General features: G+C 49.4%; 1 protein-coding gene and 1 pseudogene across 1 annotated transcript; both read right to left on the bottom strand.

Annotated features, from left to right (window-relative positions):
• Positions 1 to 4,633: 4,633 nt before the first annotated feature.
• Positions 4,634 to 6,295, bottom strand: LOC135538005 (ATPase family AAA domain-containing protein 2-like). The gene is made up of 4 exons (XM_064964004.1): positions 6,265 to 6,295; positions 5,932 to 6,055; positions 5,545 to 5,731; positions 4,634 to 4,687 (listed from the first exon to the last, which is right to left on the bottom strand). Exons 1-4 carry the CDS (start codon positions 6,293 to 6,295, stop codon positions 4,634 to 4,636), a joined length of 396 nt encoding a protein of 131 aa, XP_064820076.1.
• Positions 6,296 to 6,369: 74 nt separating this feature from the next.
• Positions 6,370 to 11,729, bottom strand: LOC135538007 (ATPase family AAA domain-containing protein 2-like; annotated as a pseudogene).
• Between the last annotated feature and the right edge of the window lie 5 nt (positions 11,730 to 11,734).

Genomic DNA, 11,734 nt, shown 5'->3' with positions numbered 1-11,734 from the left:
GTTAGACTGCTGTGGGGCGGAGTGTTCACTACATCCTGTTAGACTGCTGTGGGGCGGAGTGTTCACTACATCCTGTTAGACTGCTGTGGGGCGGAGTGTTCACTACATCCTGTTAGACTGCTGTGGGGCAGAGTGTTCACTACATCCTGTTAGACTGCTGTGGGGCGGAGTGTTCACTACATCCTGTTAGACTGCTGTGGGGCGGAGTGTTCACTACATCCTGTTAGACTGCTGTGGGGCGGAGTGTTCACTACATCCTGTTAGACTGCTGTGGGGCGGAGTGTTCACTACATCCTGTTAGACTGCTGTGGGCGGAGTGTTCACTACATCCTGTTAGACTGCTGTGGGGCGGAGTGTTCACTACATCCTGTTAGACTGCTGTGGGGCGGAGTGTTCACTACATCCTGTTAGACTGCTGTGGGGCGGAGTGTTCACTACATCCTGTTAGACTGCTGTGGGGCGGAGTGTTCACTACATCCTGTTAGACTGCTGTGGGGCGGAGTGTTCACTACATCCTGTTAGACTGCTGTGGGGCGGAGTGTTCACTACATCCTGTTAGGACTGCTGTGGGGCGGAGTGTTCACTACATCCTGTTAGACTGCTGTGGGGCGGAGTGTTCACTACATCCTGTTAGACTGCTGTGGGGCGGAGTGTTCACTACATCCTGTTAGACTGCTGTGGGGCGGAGTGTTCACTACATCCTGTTAGACTGCTGTGGGGCAGAGTGTTCACTACATCCTGTTAGACTGCTGTGGGGCGGTGTGTTCACTACATCCTGTTAGACTGCTGTGGGGCGGAGTGTTCACTACATCCTGTTAGACTGCTGTGGGGCGGAGTGTTCACTACATCCTGTTAGACTGCTGTGGGGCGGAGTGTTCACTACATCCTGTTAGACTGCTGTGGGGCGGAGTGTTCACTACATCCTGTTAGACTGCTGTGGGGCGGAGTGTTCACTACATCCTGTTAGACTGCTGTGGGGCGGAGTGTTCACTACATCCTGTTAGACTGCTGTGGGGCGGAGTGTTCACTACATCCTGTTAGACTGCTGTGGGGCGGAGTGTTCACTACATCCTGTTAGACTGCTGTGGGGCGGAGTGTTCACTACATCCTGTTAGACTGCTGTGGGGCAGAGTGTTCACTACATCCTGTTAGACTGCTGTGGGGCGGTGTGTTCACTACATCCTGTTAGACTGCTGTGGGGCGGAGTGTTCACTACATCCTGTTAGACTGCTGTGGGGCGGAGTGTTCACTACATCCTGTTAGACTGCTGTGGGGCGGAGTGTTCACTACATCCTGTTAGACTGCTGTGGGGCGGAGTGTTCACTACATCCTGTTAGACTGCTGTGGGGCGGAGTGTTCACTACATCCTGTTAGACTGCTGTGGGGCGGAGTGTTCACTACATCCTGTTAGACTGCTGTGGGGCGGAGTGTTCACTACATCCTGTTAGACTGCTGTGGGGCGGAGTGTTCACTACATCCTGTTAGACTGCTGTGGGGCGGAGTGTTCACTACATCCTGTTAGACTGCTGTGGGGCGGAGTGTTCACTACATCCTGTTAGACTGCTGTGGGGCGGAGTGTTCACTACATCCTGTTAGACTGCTGTGGGGGCGGAGTGTTCACTACATCCTGTTAGACTGCTGTGGGGCGGAGTGTTCACTACATCCTGTTAGACTGCTGTGGGGCGGAGTGTTCACTACATCCTGTTAGACTGCTGTGGGGCGGAGTGTTCACTACATCCTGTTAGACTGCTGTGGGGCGGAGTGTTCACTACATCCTGTTAGACTGCTGTGGGGCGGAGTGTTCACTACATCCTGTTAGACTGCTGTGGGGCGGAGTGTTCACTACATCCTGTTAGACTGCTGTGGGGCGGAGTGTTCACTACATCCTGTTAGACTGCTGTGGGGCGGAGTGTTCACTACATCCTGTTAGACTGCTGTGGGGCGGAGTGTTCACTACATCCTGTTAGACTGCTGTGGGGCGGTGTGTTCACTACATCCTGTTAGACTGCTGTGGGGCGGAGTGTTCACTACATCCTGTTAGACTGCTGTGGGGCGGAGTGTTCACTACATCCTGTTAGACTGCTGTGGGGCGGAGTGTTCACTACATCCTGTTAGACTGCTGTGGGGCGGAGTGTTCACTACATCCTGTTAGACTGCTGTGGGGCGGAGTGTTCACTACATCCTGTTAGACTGCTGTGGGGCGGAGTGTTCACTACATCCTGTTAGACTGCTGTGGGGCGGAGTGTTCACTACATCCTGTTAGACTGCTGTGGGGCGGAGTGTTCACTACATCCTGTTAGACTGCTGTGGGGCGGAGTGTTCACTACATCCTGTTAGACTGCTGTGGGGCGGAGTGTTCACTACATCCTGTTAGACTGCTGTGGGGCGGAGTGTTCACTACATCCTGTTAGACTGCTGTGGGGCGGAGTGTTCACTACATCCTGTTAGACTGCTGTGGGGCGGAGTGTTCACTACATCCTGTTAGACTGCTGTGGGGCGTGTGTTCACTACATCCTGTTAGACTGCTGTGGGGCGGAGTGTTCACTACATCCTGTTAGACTGCTGTGGGGCTGGAGTGTTCACTACATCCTGTTAGACTGCTGTGGGGCGGGAGTGTTCACTACATCCTGTTAGACTGCTGTGGGGCGGAGTGTCCACTACATCCTGTTAGACTGCTGTGGGGCGGTGTGTTCACTACATCCTGTTAGACTGCTGTGGGGCGGAGTGTTCACTACATCCTGTTAGACTGCTGTGGGCTTATGTTCACTACATCCTGTTAGGCGGGCGGTGTGTTCACTACATCCTGTTAGACTACTGTGGGGCAGAGTGTTCACTACATCCTGTTAGACTGCTGTGGGGCGGAGTGTTTCACTACATCCTGTTAGACTGCTGTGGGGCGGAGTGTTCACTCCATCCTGTTAGACTGCTGTGGGCAGAGTGTTCACTACATCCTGTTAGACTGCTGTGGGCGGTGTGTTCACTACATCCTGTTAGACTGCTGTGGGGCGGAGTGTTCACTACATCCTGTTAGACTGCTGTGGGGCGGTGTGTTCACTACATCCTGTTAGGCTGCTGTGGGGCGGTGTGTTCACTACATCCTGTTAGACTGCTGTGGGGCGGAGTGTTCACTACATCCTGTTAGACTGCTGTGGGGCGGAGTGTTCACTACATCCTGTTAGGCGGAGTGTTCACTACATCCTGTTAGACTGCTGTGGGGCAGAGTGTTCACTACATCCTGTTAGACTGCTGTGGGGCGGTGTGTTCACTACATCCTGTTAGACTGCTGTGGGGCGGAGTGTTCACTACATCCTGTTAGACTGCTGTGGGCGGAGTGTTCACTACATCCTGTTAGACTGCTGTGGGGCGGTGTTCACTACATCCTGTTAGACTGCTGTGGGGCGGAGTGTTCACTACATCCTGTTAGACTGCTGTGGGGCGGTGTGTTCACTACATCCTGTTAGGGCTGCTGTGGGGCGGAGTGTTCACTACATCCTGTTAGACTGCTGTGGGCGGTGTGTTCACTACATCCTGTTAGACTGCTGTGGGGCGGTGTGTTCACTACATCCTGTTAGACTGCTGTGGGGCGGAGTGTTCACTACATCCTGTTAGACTGCTGTGGGGCGGAGTGTTCACTACATCCTGTTAGACTGCTGTGGGGCGGAGTGTTCACTACATCCTGTTAGACTGCTGTAAGGTGTGTTCACTACATCCTGTTAGACGGGGCTGTGGGCGGTGTGTTCACTACATCCTGTTAGACTGCTGTGGGGCGGAGTGTTCACTAAGCATCCTGTTAGACTGCTGTGGGCGGTGTGTGTCACTCCATCCTGTTAGACTACTGTGGGGCGGAGTGTTCACTACATCCTGTTAGAGGCTGTGGGGCGGAGTGTTCACTACATCCTGTTAGACGGCTGTGGGGCGCGTGTGTTCACTACATCCTGTTAGACTGCTGTGGGGCGGAGTGTTCACGCATCCTGTTAGACTGCTGTGGGCGGAGTGTTCACTACATCCTGTTAGACGGCTGTGGGGCGGAGTGTTCACTCATCCTGTTAGACTGCTGTGGGGCGGTGTGTACCACATCCTGTTAGACTGCTGGGGGCGGTGTGTTCACTACATCCTGTTAGACGGCTGTGGGGCGGTGTGTTCACTACATCCTGTTAGACTGCTGTGTGGCGGAGTGTTCACTCCATCCTGTTAAGAGGCTGCTGTGGGGGGTGTGTTCATTACAGGTGGCCAGACAGCAGTGGGTGAGAATGTGGGGACTGTCCTGTTAACGGCTGAGGGGCGGTGTGTTCACTACATCCTGTTAGACGCAGACTACATCCTGTTAGGCTGTGGGGCGTGTGTTCACTACATCCTGTTAGACGCGGGGCGGAGTGTTCACTACATCCTGTTAGACTGCTGAGGGATTCACTAAAGTTAGACTACTGGGGACGCCTGTTCACTCATCCTGAACTGCTGTGGGGCAACGTTCACTACATCATTACAGATCAGTGTTTATGTGGATCTGCATGCCTACCTCAGGGAAGAGCTAAGAGTGGGGGACATTACAAGACTTCAAGGATGGGTGATCTCTGAGGATGTCCTGTAACAAGCTGAGGAAGGTCCATCTCTGAGAGCAGACCCCACTGTCCCATCACCGCTGGATGTTCATAAAGGATACTGGGGGACGTCCACTTGGCCTGAACATCTACAACACAAGAAACACATCATTACAGATCCAGTGTTTATATGACTGCATGCCTCCTCACAGAAGAGCTAAGAGTCCAAACATACAAGACTTCAATACTGTCCATCTCTGGGTTCATCAATACAAGACACCAATACTGTCCATCTCTGGGTTCATCAATACAAGACACCAATACTGTCCATCTCTGGGTTCATCAATACAAGACACCAATACTGTCCATCTCTGGGTTCATCAATACAAGACACCAATACTGTCCATCTCTGGGTTCATCAATACAAGACACCAATACTGTCCATCTCTGGGTTCATCAATACAAGACATCAATACTGTCCATCTCTGGGTTCATCAATACAAGACACCAATACTGTCCATCTCTGGGTTCATCAATACAAGACACCAATACTGTCCATCTCTGGGTTCATCAATACAAGACACCAATACTGTCCATCTCATCAATACAAGGGTTCATCAATACAAGACTTCAATACTGTCCATCTCTGGGTTCATCAATACTTCAATACTGTCCATCTCTGGGTTCATCAATACAAGACTTCAATACTGTCCATTTCTGGGTTCATCAATACTGTCCATCTCTGGGTTCATCTCAAGACACCACTCTTTCTTTGACTACCCATCAATGACACCAATACTCCATCTCCTCAGGACCTTCTCCAAATATGTCCATCTCTAAGAATCAAGGACTCAGGGAAAGACTAAAGACACTCAAGACACCACGTCTGTCATCTCTGGGTTCATCAATACAAGACACCAATACTGGCACAGACACCAATACTGTCCATCTCTGCTCAATAGTGCACTATACAGAAAACAGGGTGTGATCCAGGGGGGTACAGTACCTGAGCGCAGGCCTCCTCTGGAGAGGTGGTGCTGACTCCGAACAGCACGGCCATGTCCAGGGTGTAAACTGTGAACTTCTCCAGGGCATGGAGCACAGCGGGGGCCAGGTGACTGCTCTGACCTGACCCAGGACGCCCCGCCAGCAGCAGCCTGGGACGGTACGATGTGGGCTGGTTCAGCACGCTCCTGGGAGAACAGAGGAGAGGGGAGAGAAAAAGACTATAAAATACTTTACAAGACCGGAGCTCAAACCCATTCTCATGAAGTGTACACTTCCAGTCCCCACACAGATTTCAAAGATGTCCCGTGCACACAGATTCAGGGAGGAGTGGAGAAAGACACATTTGGAATAAGGATTTCTGTGCGTTGGACAACCTGTTACTCGCCTGCTGAAATACAGGAAGCCCCCGGCTGCCTTGGCCTTGTGAGAGAGACCGGTGATGCAGACAGAGGAGTCCTCATCTTCACTGTGCAGGAGATCAGCATCTAAAACACCAGCTGGGAGGACACCTGAAGACAAGTGGCTAAAACATCTTAGAACATGATGAACCAAGTATGACATTCAAGAACACAATACAACACACCCATTCTTATACAACAGGCATACTGAACCTGGGTCATGTTTATTAGGGCACACTGTAGCAAAAGCTTTGGCAAAAATAAAACATTTTTGGAGAAGTTCTGGTAGTAACTCCAAATTCCAAAACATTGCCCCCTACTCAACACGGCCCTGTGGACAACAACAAACATCTCCCGACAATGAAGACAGTTCACATGAGAAATGAGAGATTCGATTGTCCCAGCGTTGACTCACCGCTGTCTCGCTATCTCTCTTTGAGCCCCTGTTCTGCATGTGGGAACAGCCTGCTAACTGCACCCAGTACAGTCTGTAAGGCTGCACCAAGCAGTGGCTGACCACAGAGTCAGAGCCTTGGCTGGGGACGACACAGCTCTCTGGGAGGCTGGGACTGTCTTCTCATGCATGACAGGGAAGTCCCTGCTGCCGATGGAGATAGATGCCACATCTTAAAACCAGCTTCTGGGACGAGGAGTAGATCTGAGGGTAGCGGCCTCCTCAGGCACACAGAGCCGCTCAGCACACACACCGCCTTCATGTCAGCACCGCAGCAACCTAGGGAGACAGCAGTGTACGCTGGGAAACAGTGTGACAATGCCAGAGAGAATCATCTACATGTTCTGATTACACACACAACACTGCATCTCCAAACAATTGGCAGACAACACTGGAATTTTAAAATGGCGCTCTGAAAAAATGATTGGTTGGTTTGGGAGAGGAGGGATTAAAAGAAAACATACCAACACACTTGTCTGCCAGTTCTTCCAGGAGCGAGGCTGATGGCTGGGGAGTCCACTGTCTGGTGTGGATCTGCAGAATATCCTTCCGAGCCTGCAGTGGACAAAAACATGACCATTTATGTCAAATATGAATATTTCCAAAACAGTTCTCCCACATGACAAAAAAATACCCTAATCTTAGTAGAACAAAGCAATGTTACCTGTTTACTTCTCACACAAGTGATCTTTTATCATACATACAGTACCAGTCAAAAGTTTGGACAGCTACTCATTGAAGGGTTTTTATTTTTACTATTTTCTACATTGTAGAATAATAGTGAAGACATAAAATCAAAACTATGAAATAACACATATGGAAGAATTTAGTAACATAACATTTTTTATTATTTTTATTAATCAAAACATTTTATACTTGAGATTCTTCAAATTAGCCACCTTTTGCACACGCTTGATATTCTCTCAACCAGCTTCACCTGGAATGCTTTTCCAACAGTCTTGAAGGCATTCTCACACATGCTGAGCACTTGTTGGCTGCTTTTCCTTCACTCTGCGGTCCAACTCATCCCAAACCATCTCAATTGGGTTGAGGTCGGGGGATTGTGGTGGCCAGGTCATCTAATGCAACACTACATCACTCTCCTTCTTGGTTAAATAGTCATTGTCATGTTAAAAAAACAAATGATAGTCGCACTAAGCCCAAACCAGATGGGATGGCGAATCACTGCAGAATGCTGTGGAAGACATGCTGGTTAAGTGTGCCTTGAATTCTAAATAAAATCACTGACAGTGTCACCAGCAAAGCACCCCCACACCATAACACCTAATCCTCCATGCTTCACGGTGGGAACCACACATGCGGAGATCATCTGTTCACTTTCTCTGCGTCTCACAAATTTGGACTCATCAGACCAAAGGACAGATTTCCACCAGTCTAATGTCCATAGCTTGTGTTTCTTTGCCTAAGCAAGTCTCTTCTTATTGGTGTCCTCTGGGTCTTCCATTCTGTGGTGGTCCTCATGATATTTTGCTTTCATCATATAAGTAGAGAACTCTGGGTCTTCCATTCCTGTGGCTGTCCTCATGAGAGGCTGGTAACTCTCTGGGTCTTCCATTCCTGTGGTGGTCCTCATGAGAGGCAGTTTCTAATGGACATCCTCTGCAGTAGAGAGGTAACTCTGGGTCTTCCATTCCTGTGGTGGTCCTCATGAGAGTCAGTTTCATCATAGCACAGCAGAGGTAACTCTGGGTCTTCCATTCCTGTGGTGGTCCTCATGAGAGTCAGTTTCATCATAGCACTGCAGAGGTAACTCTAGGTCTTCCATTCCTGTGGTGGTCCTCATGAGAGGCAGGTAACTCTGGGTCTTCCATTCCTGTGGTGGTCCTCATGAGAGTCAGTTTCATCATAGCACAGCAGAGGTAACTCTGGGTCTTCCATTCCTGTGGTGGTCCTCATGAGAGTCAGTTTCATCATAGCACAGCAGAGGTAACTCTGGGTCTTCCATTCCTGTGGTGGTCCTCATGAGAGTCAGTTTCATCATAGCACAGCAGAGGTAACTCTGGGTCTTCCATTCCTGTGGTGGTCCTCATGAGAGTCAGTTTCATCATAGCACAGCAGAGGTAACTCTGGGTCTTCCATTCCTGTGGTGGTCCTCATGAGAGTCAGTTTCATCATAGCACAGCAGAGGTAACTCTGGGTCTTCCATTCCTGTGGTGGTCCTCATGAGAGACAGTTTCATCATACCACAGCAGAGGTAACTCTGGGTCTTCCATTCCTGTGGTGGTCCTCATGAGAGACAGTTTCATCATACCACAGCAGAGGTAACTCTGGGTCTTCCATTCCTGTGGTGGTCCTCATGAGAGACAGTTTCATCATACCACAGCAGGTAACTCCTGGGTCTTCCATTCCTGTGGCGGTCTCATGAGAGGCTGGTAACTCCTAATGGACATCCTCTGCAGTAGAAGGGAGTAACTCTGGGTCTTCCATTCCTGTGGTGGTCCTCACATGAAGTCAGTTTCATCATAGCACAGCAGAGGTAACTCTGGGTCTTCCATTCCTGTGGTGGTCTCGCTGGGTAAGTCTCTAGGTCTTCCATTCCTGTTTTTCATCATAGGTGGTCCTCATGAGAGGCAGGTAACTCTGGGTCTTCCATTCCTGTGGCGGTCCTCATGAGAGGCTGTTAACTCTAATGGACATCCTCACAGTAGAGGTAACTCTGGGTCTTCCATTCCTGTGGTGGTCCTCATGAGAGTCAGTTTCATCATAGCACAACAGAGGTAACTCTGGGTCTTCCATTCCTGTGGTCCTCATGAGAGTCAGTTTCATCTAATGGACATCCTCTGCAGTAGGGCGCTCTGGGTCTTCCATTCCTGTGGTGGTCCTCATGAGAGTCAGTTTCATTCCTGTGGTGGTCCCTCAAGAGGCTGGTAACTCTGGGTCTTCCATTCCTGTGGTGGTCCTCATGAGAGGCTGGTAACTCTAATGGACATCCTCAGCAGTAGAGGTAACTCTGGGTCTTCCATTCCTGTGGCGGTCCTCATGAGTCAGTTTCATCATATTCCTGTGGTGGTCCTCATGCAGAGGCTGGTAACTCTGGGTCTTCCATTCCTGTGGTGGTCTCATGAGAGGCTGGTAACTCTAATGGACATCCTCTGCAGTAAGTCAGTTTCATCTAATGGACATCCTCTGCAGTAAGAGTAACTCTGGGTCTTCCATTTCCTGTGGTGGTCCTCATGAGAGTCAGTTTCATCAGTGCTTGATGGTTTTGCGACTGCATTTGAAACGTTAAAAGTTCTTGATATTATCCGGATTGACTGACCTTCATGTCTTAAAAGGAATGATGGACTATCATTCTCTTTGCTTATTTGAGCTGTTCTTGCCATAATATGGACTTGGTCTTTTACCAAATAAGGCTATCTTCTGTATCCCACCCTTTTCTTGTCACAACTGATTGGCTCAAACGCATTAAGGAAAGAAGTTCCACAAATTAAAGTTAACAAGGCACATCTGTTAATTGAAATGCGTTCCAGGTGACTACCTAATGAAGCTGGTTGAGAGAATGCCAAGAGTGTGCAAAGCTGTCATCAAGGCAAAGGGTGGCTACGTTGAAAGAATCTCAAATATAAAATATATTCTGACTTTTTTTGGTTACTACATGATTCAATGTGTTATTTCATAGTTTGATGACTTCACTATTATTCTACAAAGTAGAAAATAGTAAAAATAAAGAAAAACCCTTGAATGAGTAGGTCCCCACTATTTTGACAGGTCCTGTGTGTGTATGTGCGTGCTTGCACGCACACACACAAATAATATGATTTGAACAAACATGACCTCCATCAGTGGTGTATTCACTAGGAACCAAACGGAAGCAAACTCAACCAAACAGAGAGGGACCTACCTGAATGTGTCTCCTAGAAATCTTTTTTTTTTGTTGCAAAACTGTTTTCTACGGCGTGCACAAATGACTACAGCCGTGGTCACTAAGACCCTTGTCTCACCTCTCTGTCAGGCAGGCCAAAGAGGAACTCTCGGTCGAAGCGCCCAGGTCGCCTGAGAGCTGGGTCCTATAGAATCCAGACGGTTGGTCGCTCCGATCACCACGACCTCTCCTCTGCTGTCTAACCCATCCATCAGGGCAAGGAGAGTGGACACGATGGAGCTGTAAGATGGAAACACATACAGAACATTATTCCCACTTTACGAAGTCGTACTAAACAAAAAGATACCAAATAGCTAAAACGAGAAGCAATAAATGTTTGTATTCAAATCAATTTGTTCCAGTGATCAACACAGTGTCTAACCTGTGTATCTGGTCCTGTCTGCTTGAGCGGACGGGAGCCAACCCATCAACCTCATCAAAGAATATAATCGATGGCCGCATCTGATAAGCCTAAAAGATTTGTAAAAAATAAAATAAAAAATATTTTTAGTATTTCCTCCAACTCATCTTGGTTTCAACATCCTGGAACACAATATATTTCAGAACAAGAAGCAAACTTCCATGGAGAAAACCGGTAGGTAATGACCTGGTCGAAGAGAAGACGGAGCTGCCGTTCGGACTCTCCCACCCACTTGCTGAGGCAGTCTGCTCCCTTTCTCATGAAGAAAGAGACCTTCCTCTCTCCCTGACTGCACTCGTTAGCCAACGCCCTGGCCACTAGAGTCTTCCCTGTTCCAGGAGGTCCGTAGAACAAACAGCCCCTACACACACACACACAGTAAGAATCTACAGCATCAAGAGCAACAACAGATCCTAGATCATTTCACCGTAACAGTATGGATGACTTTCTAAACATGTATTTCTCGTTACCTTGGTGGTTGGATCTTGAACCTCTCAAACACCTCTGGGTAAAGCAGAGGAAGACCACCATCTCTTTCAGGGCAGAGATGTGTCTGGTCAGTCCCCCAATGCTGTCAAAACGCACCTAGAAAACAACATTACACCATTTCAATGTTGGACAATGTTGTCCGGGGGCTGTCCCAGTTATCTATCCTTTCCCTCTTTCATTACCCCTCACGGACTTAACATATGACTGGTGCAGGTATGGACTGGAGAGACTGTCTGGTCTACCTGAAGGTTTCCTCCTTACTGTTACTAGTCAGACTTACCGTCTGGTCTACCTGCAGGGGTCACCGTCTGGTCTACCTGCACGGGGTCACCGTCTGGTCTACCTGCACGGGGTCACCGTCTGGTCTACCTGCACGGGGTCACCGTCTGGTCTGCCTGCAGGGGTCAACGTCTGGTCTACCTGCCGCGGGGTCAGCGTCTGGTCTGCCTGCACGCGGGGTCATGCGTCTGGTCTACCTGCACGGGGTCACGCGTCTGGTCTACCTGCACGGGGTCACCGTCTGGTCTACCTGCACGGGGTCAC

Source organism: Oncorhynchus masou, unplaced genomic scaffold, assembly GCF_036934945.1.
Source record: "Oncorhynchus masou masou isolate Uvic2021 unplaced genomic scaffold, UVic_Omas_1.1 unplaced_scaffold_8866, whole genome shotgun sequence".
Taxonomy (NCBI): domain Eukaryota; kingdom Metazoa; phylum Chordata; class Actinopteri; order Salmoniformes; family Salmonidae; genus Oncorhynchus; species Oncorhynchus masou.
The sequence above is the reverse complement of the archived record's forward strand: the minus strand, read 5'-3'. Positions and strand labels throughout refer to the sequence as shown.

What these genes read in the sequence shown, in the direction of transcription:
- LOC135538005 (XM_064964004.1), bottom strand. Translation starts at nt 6,295, where the DNA reads ATGTTTGTTGTTGTCCACAGGGCCGTGTTGA. An exon ending in TGTCCACAGGGCCGTGTTGA is followed by an intron (nt 6,056 to 6,264) that starts GTAGGGGGCAAT and finishes ACTTGTCTTCAG; the next exon opens with GTGTCCTCCCAGCTGGTGTT. An exon ending in CAGAGGAGGCCTGCGCTCAG is followed by an intron (nt 4,688 to 5,544) that starts GTACTGTACCCC and finishes CTTGTGTTGTAG; the next exon opens with ATGTTCAGGCCAAGTGGACG.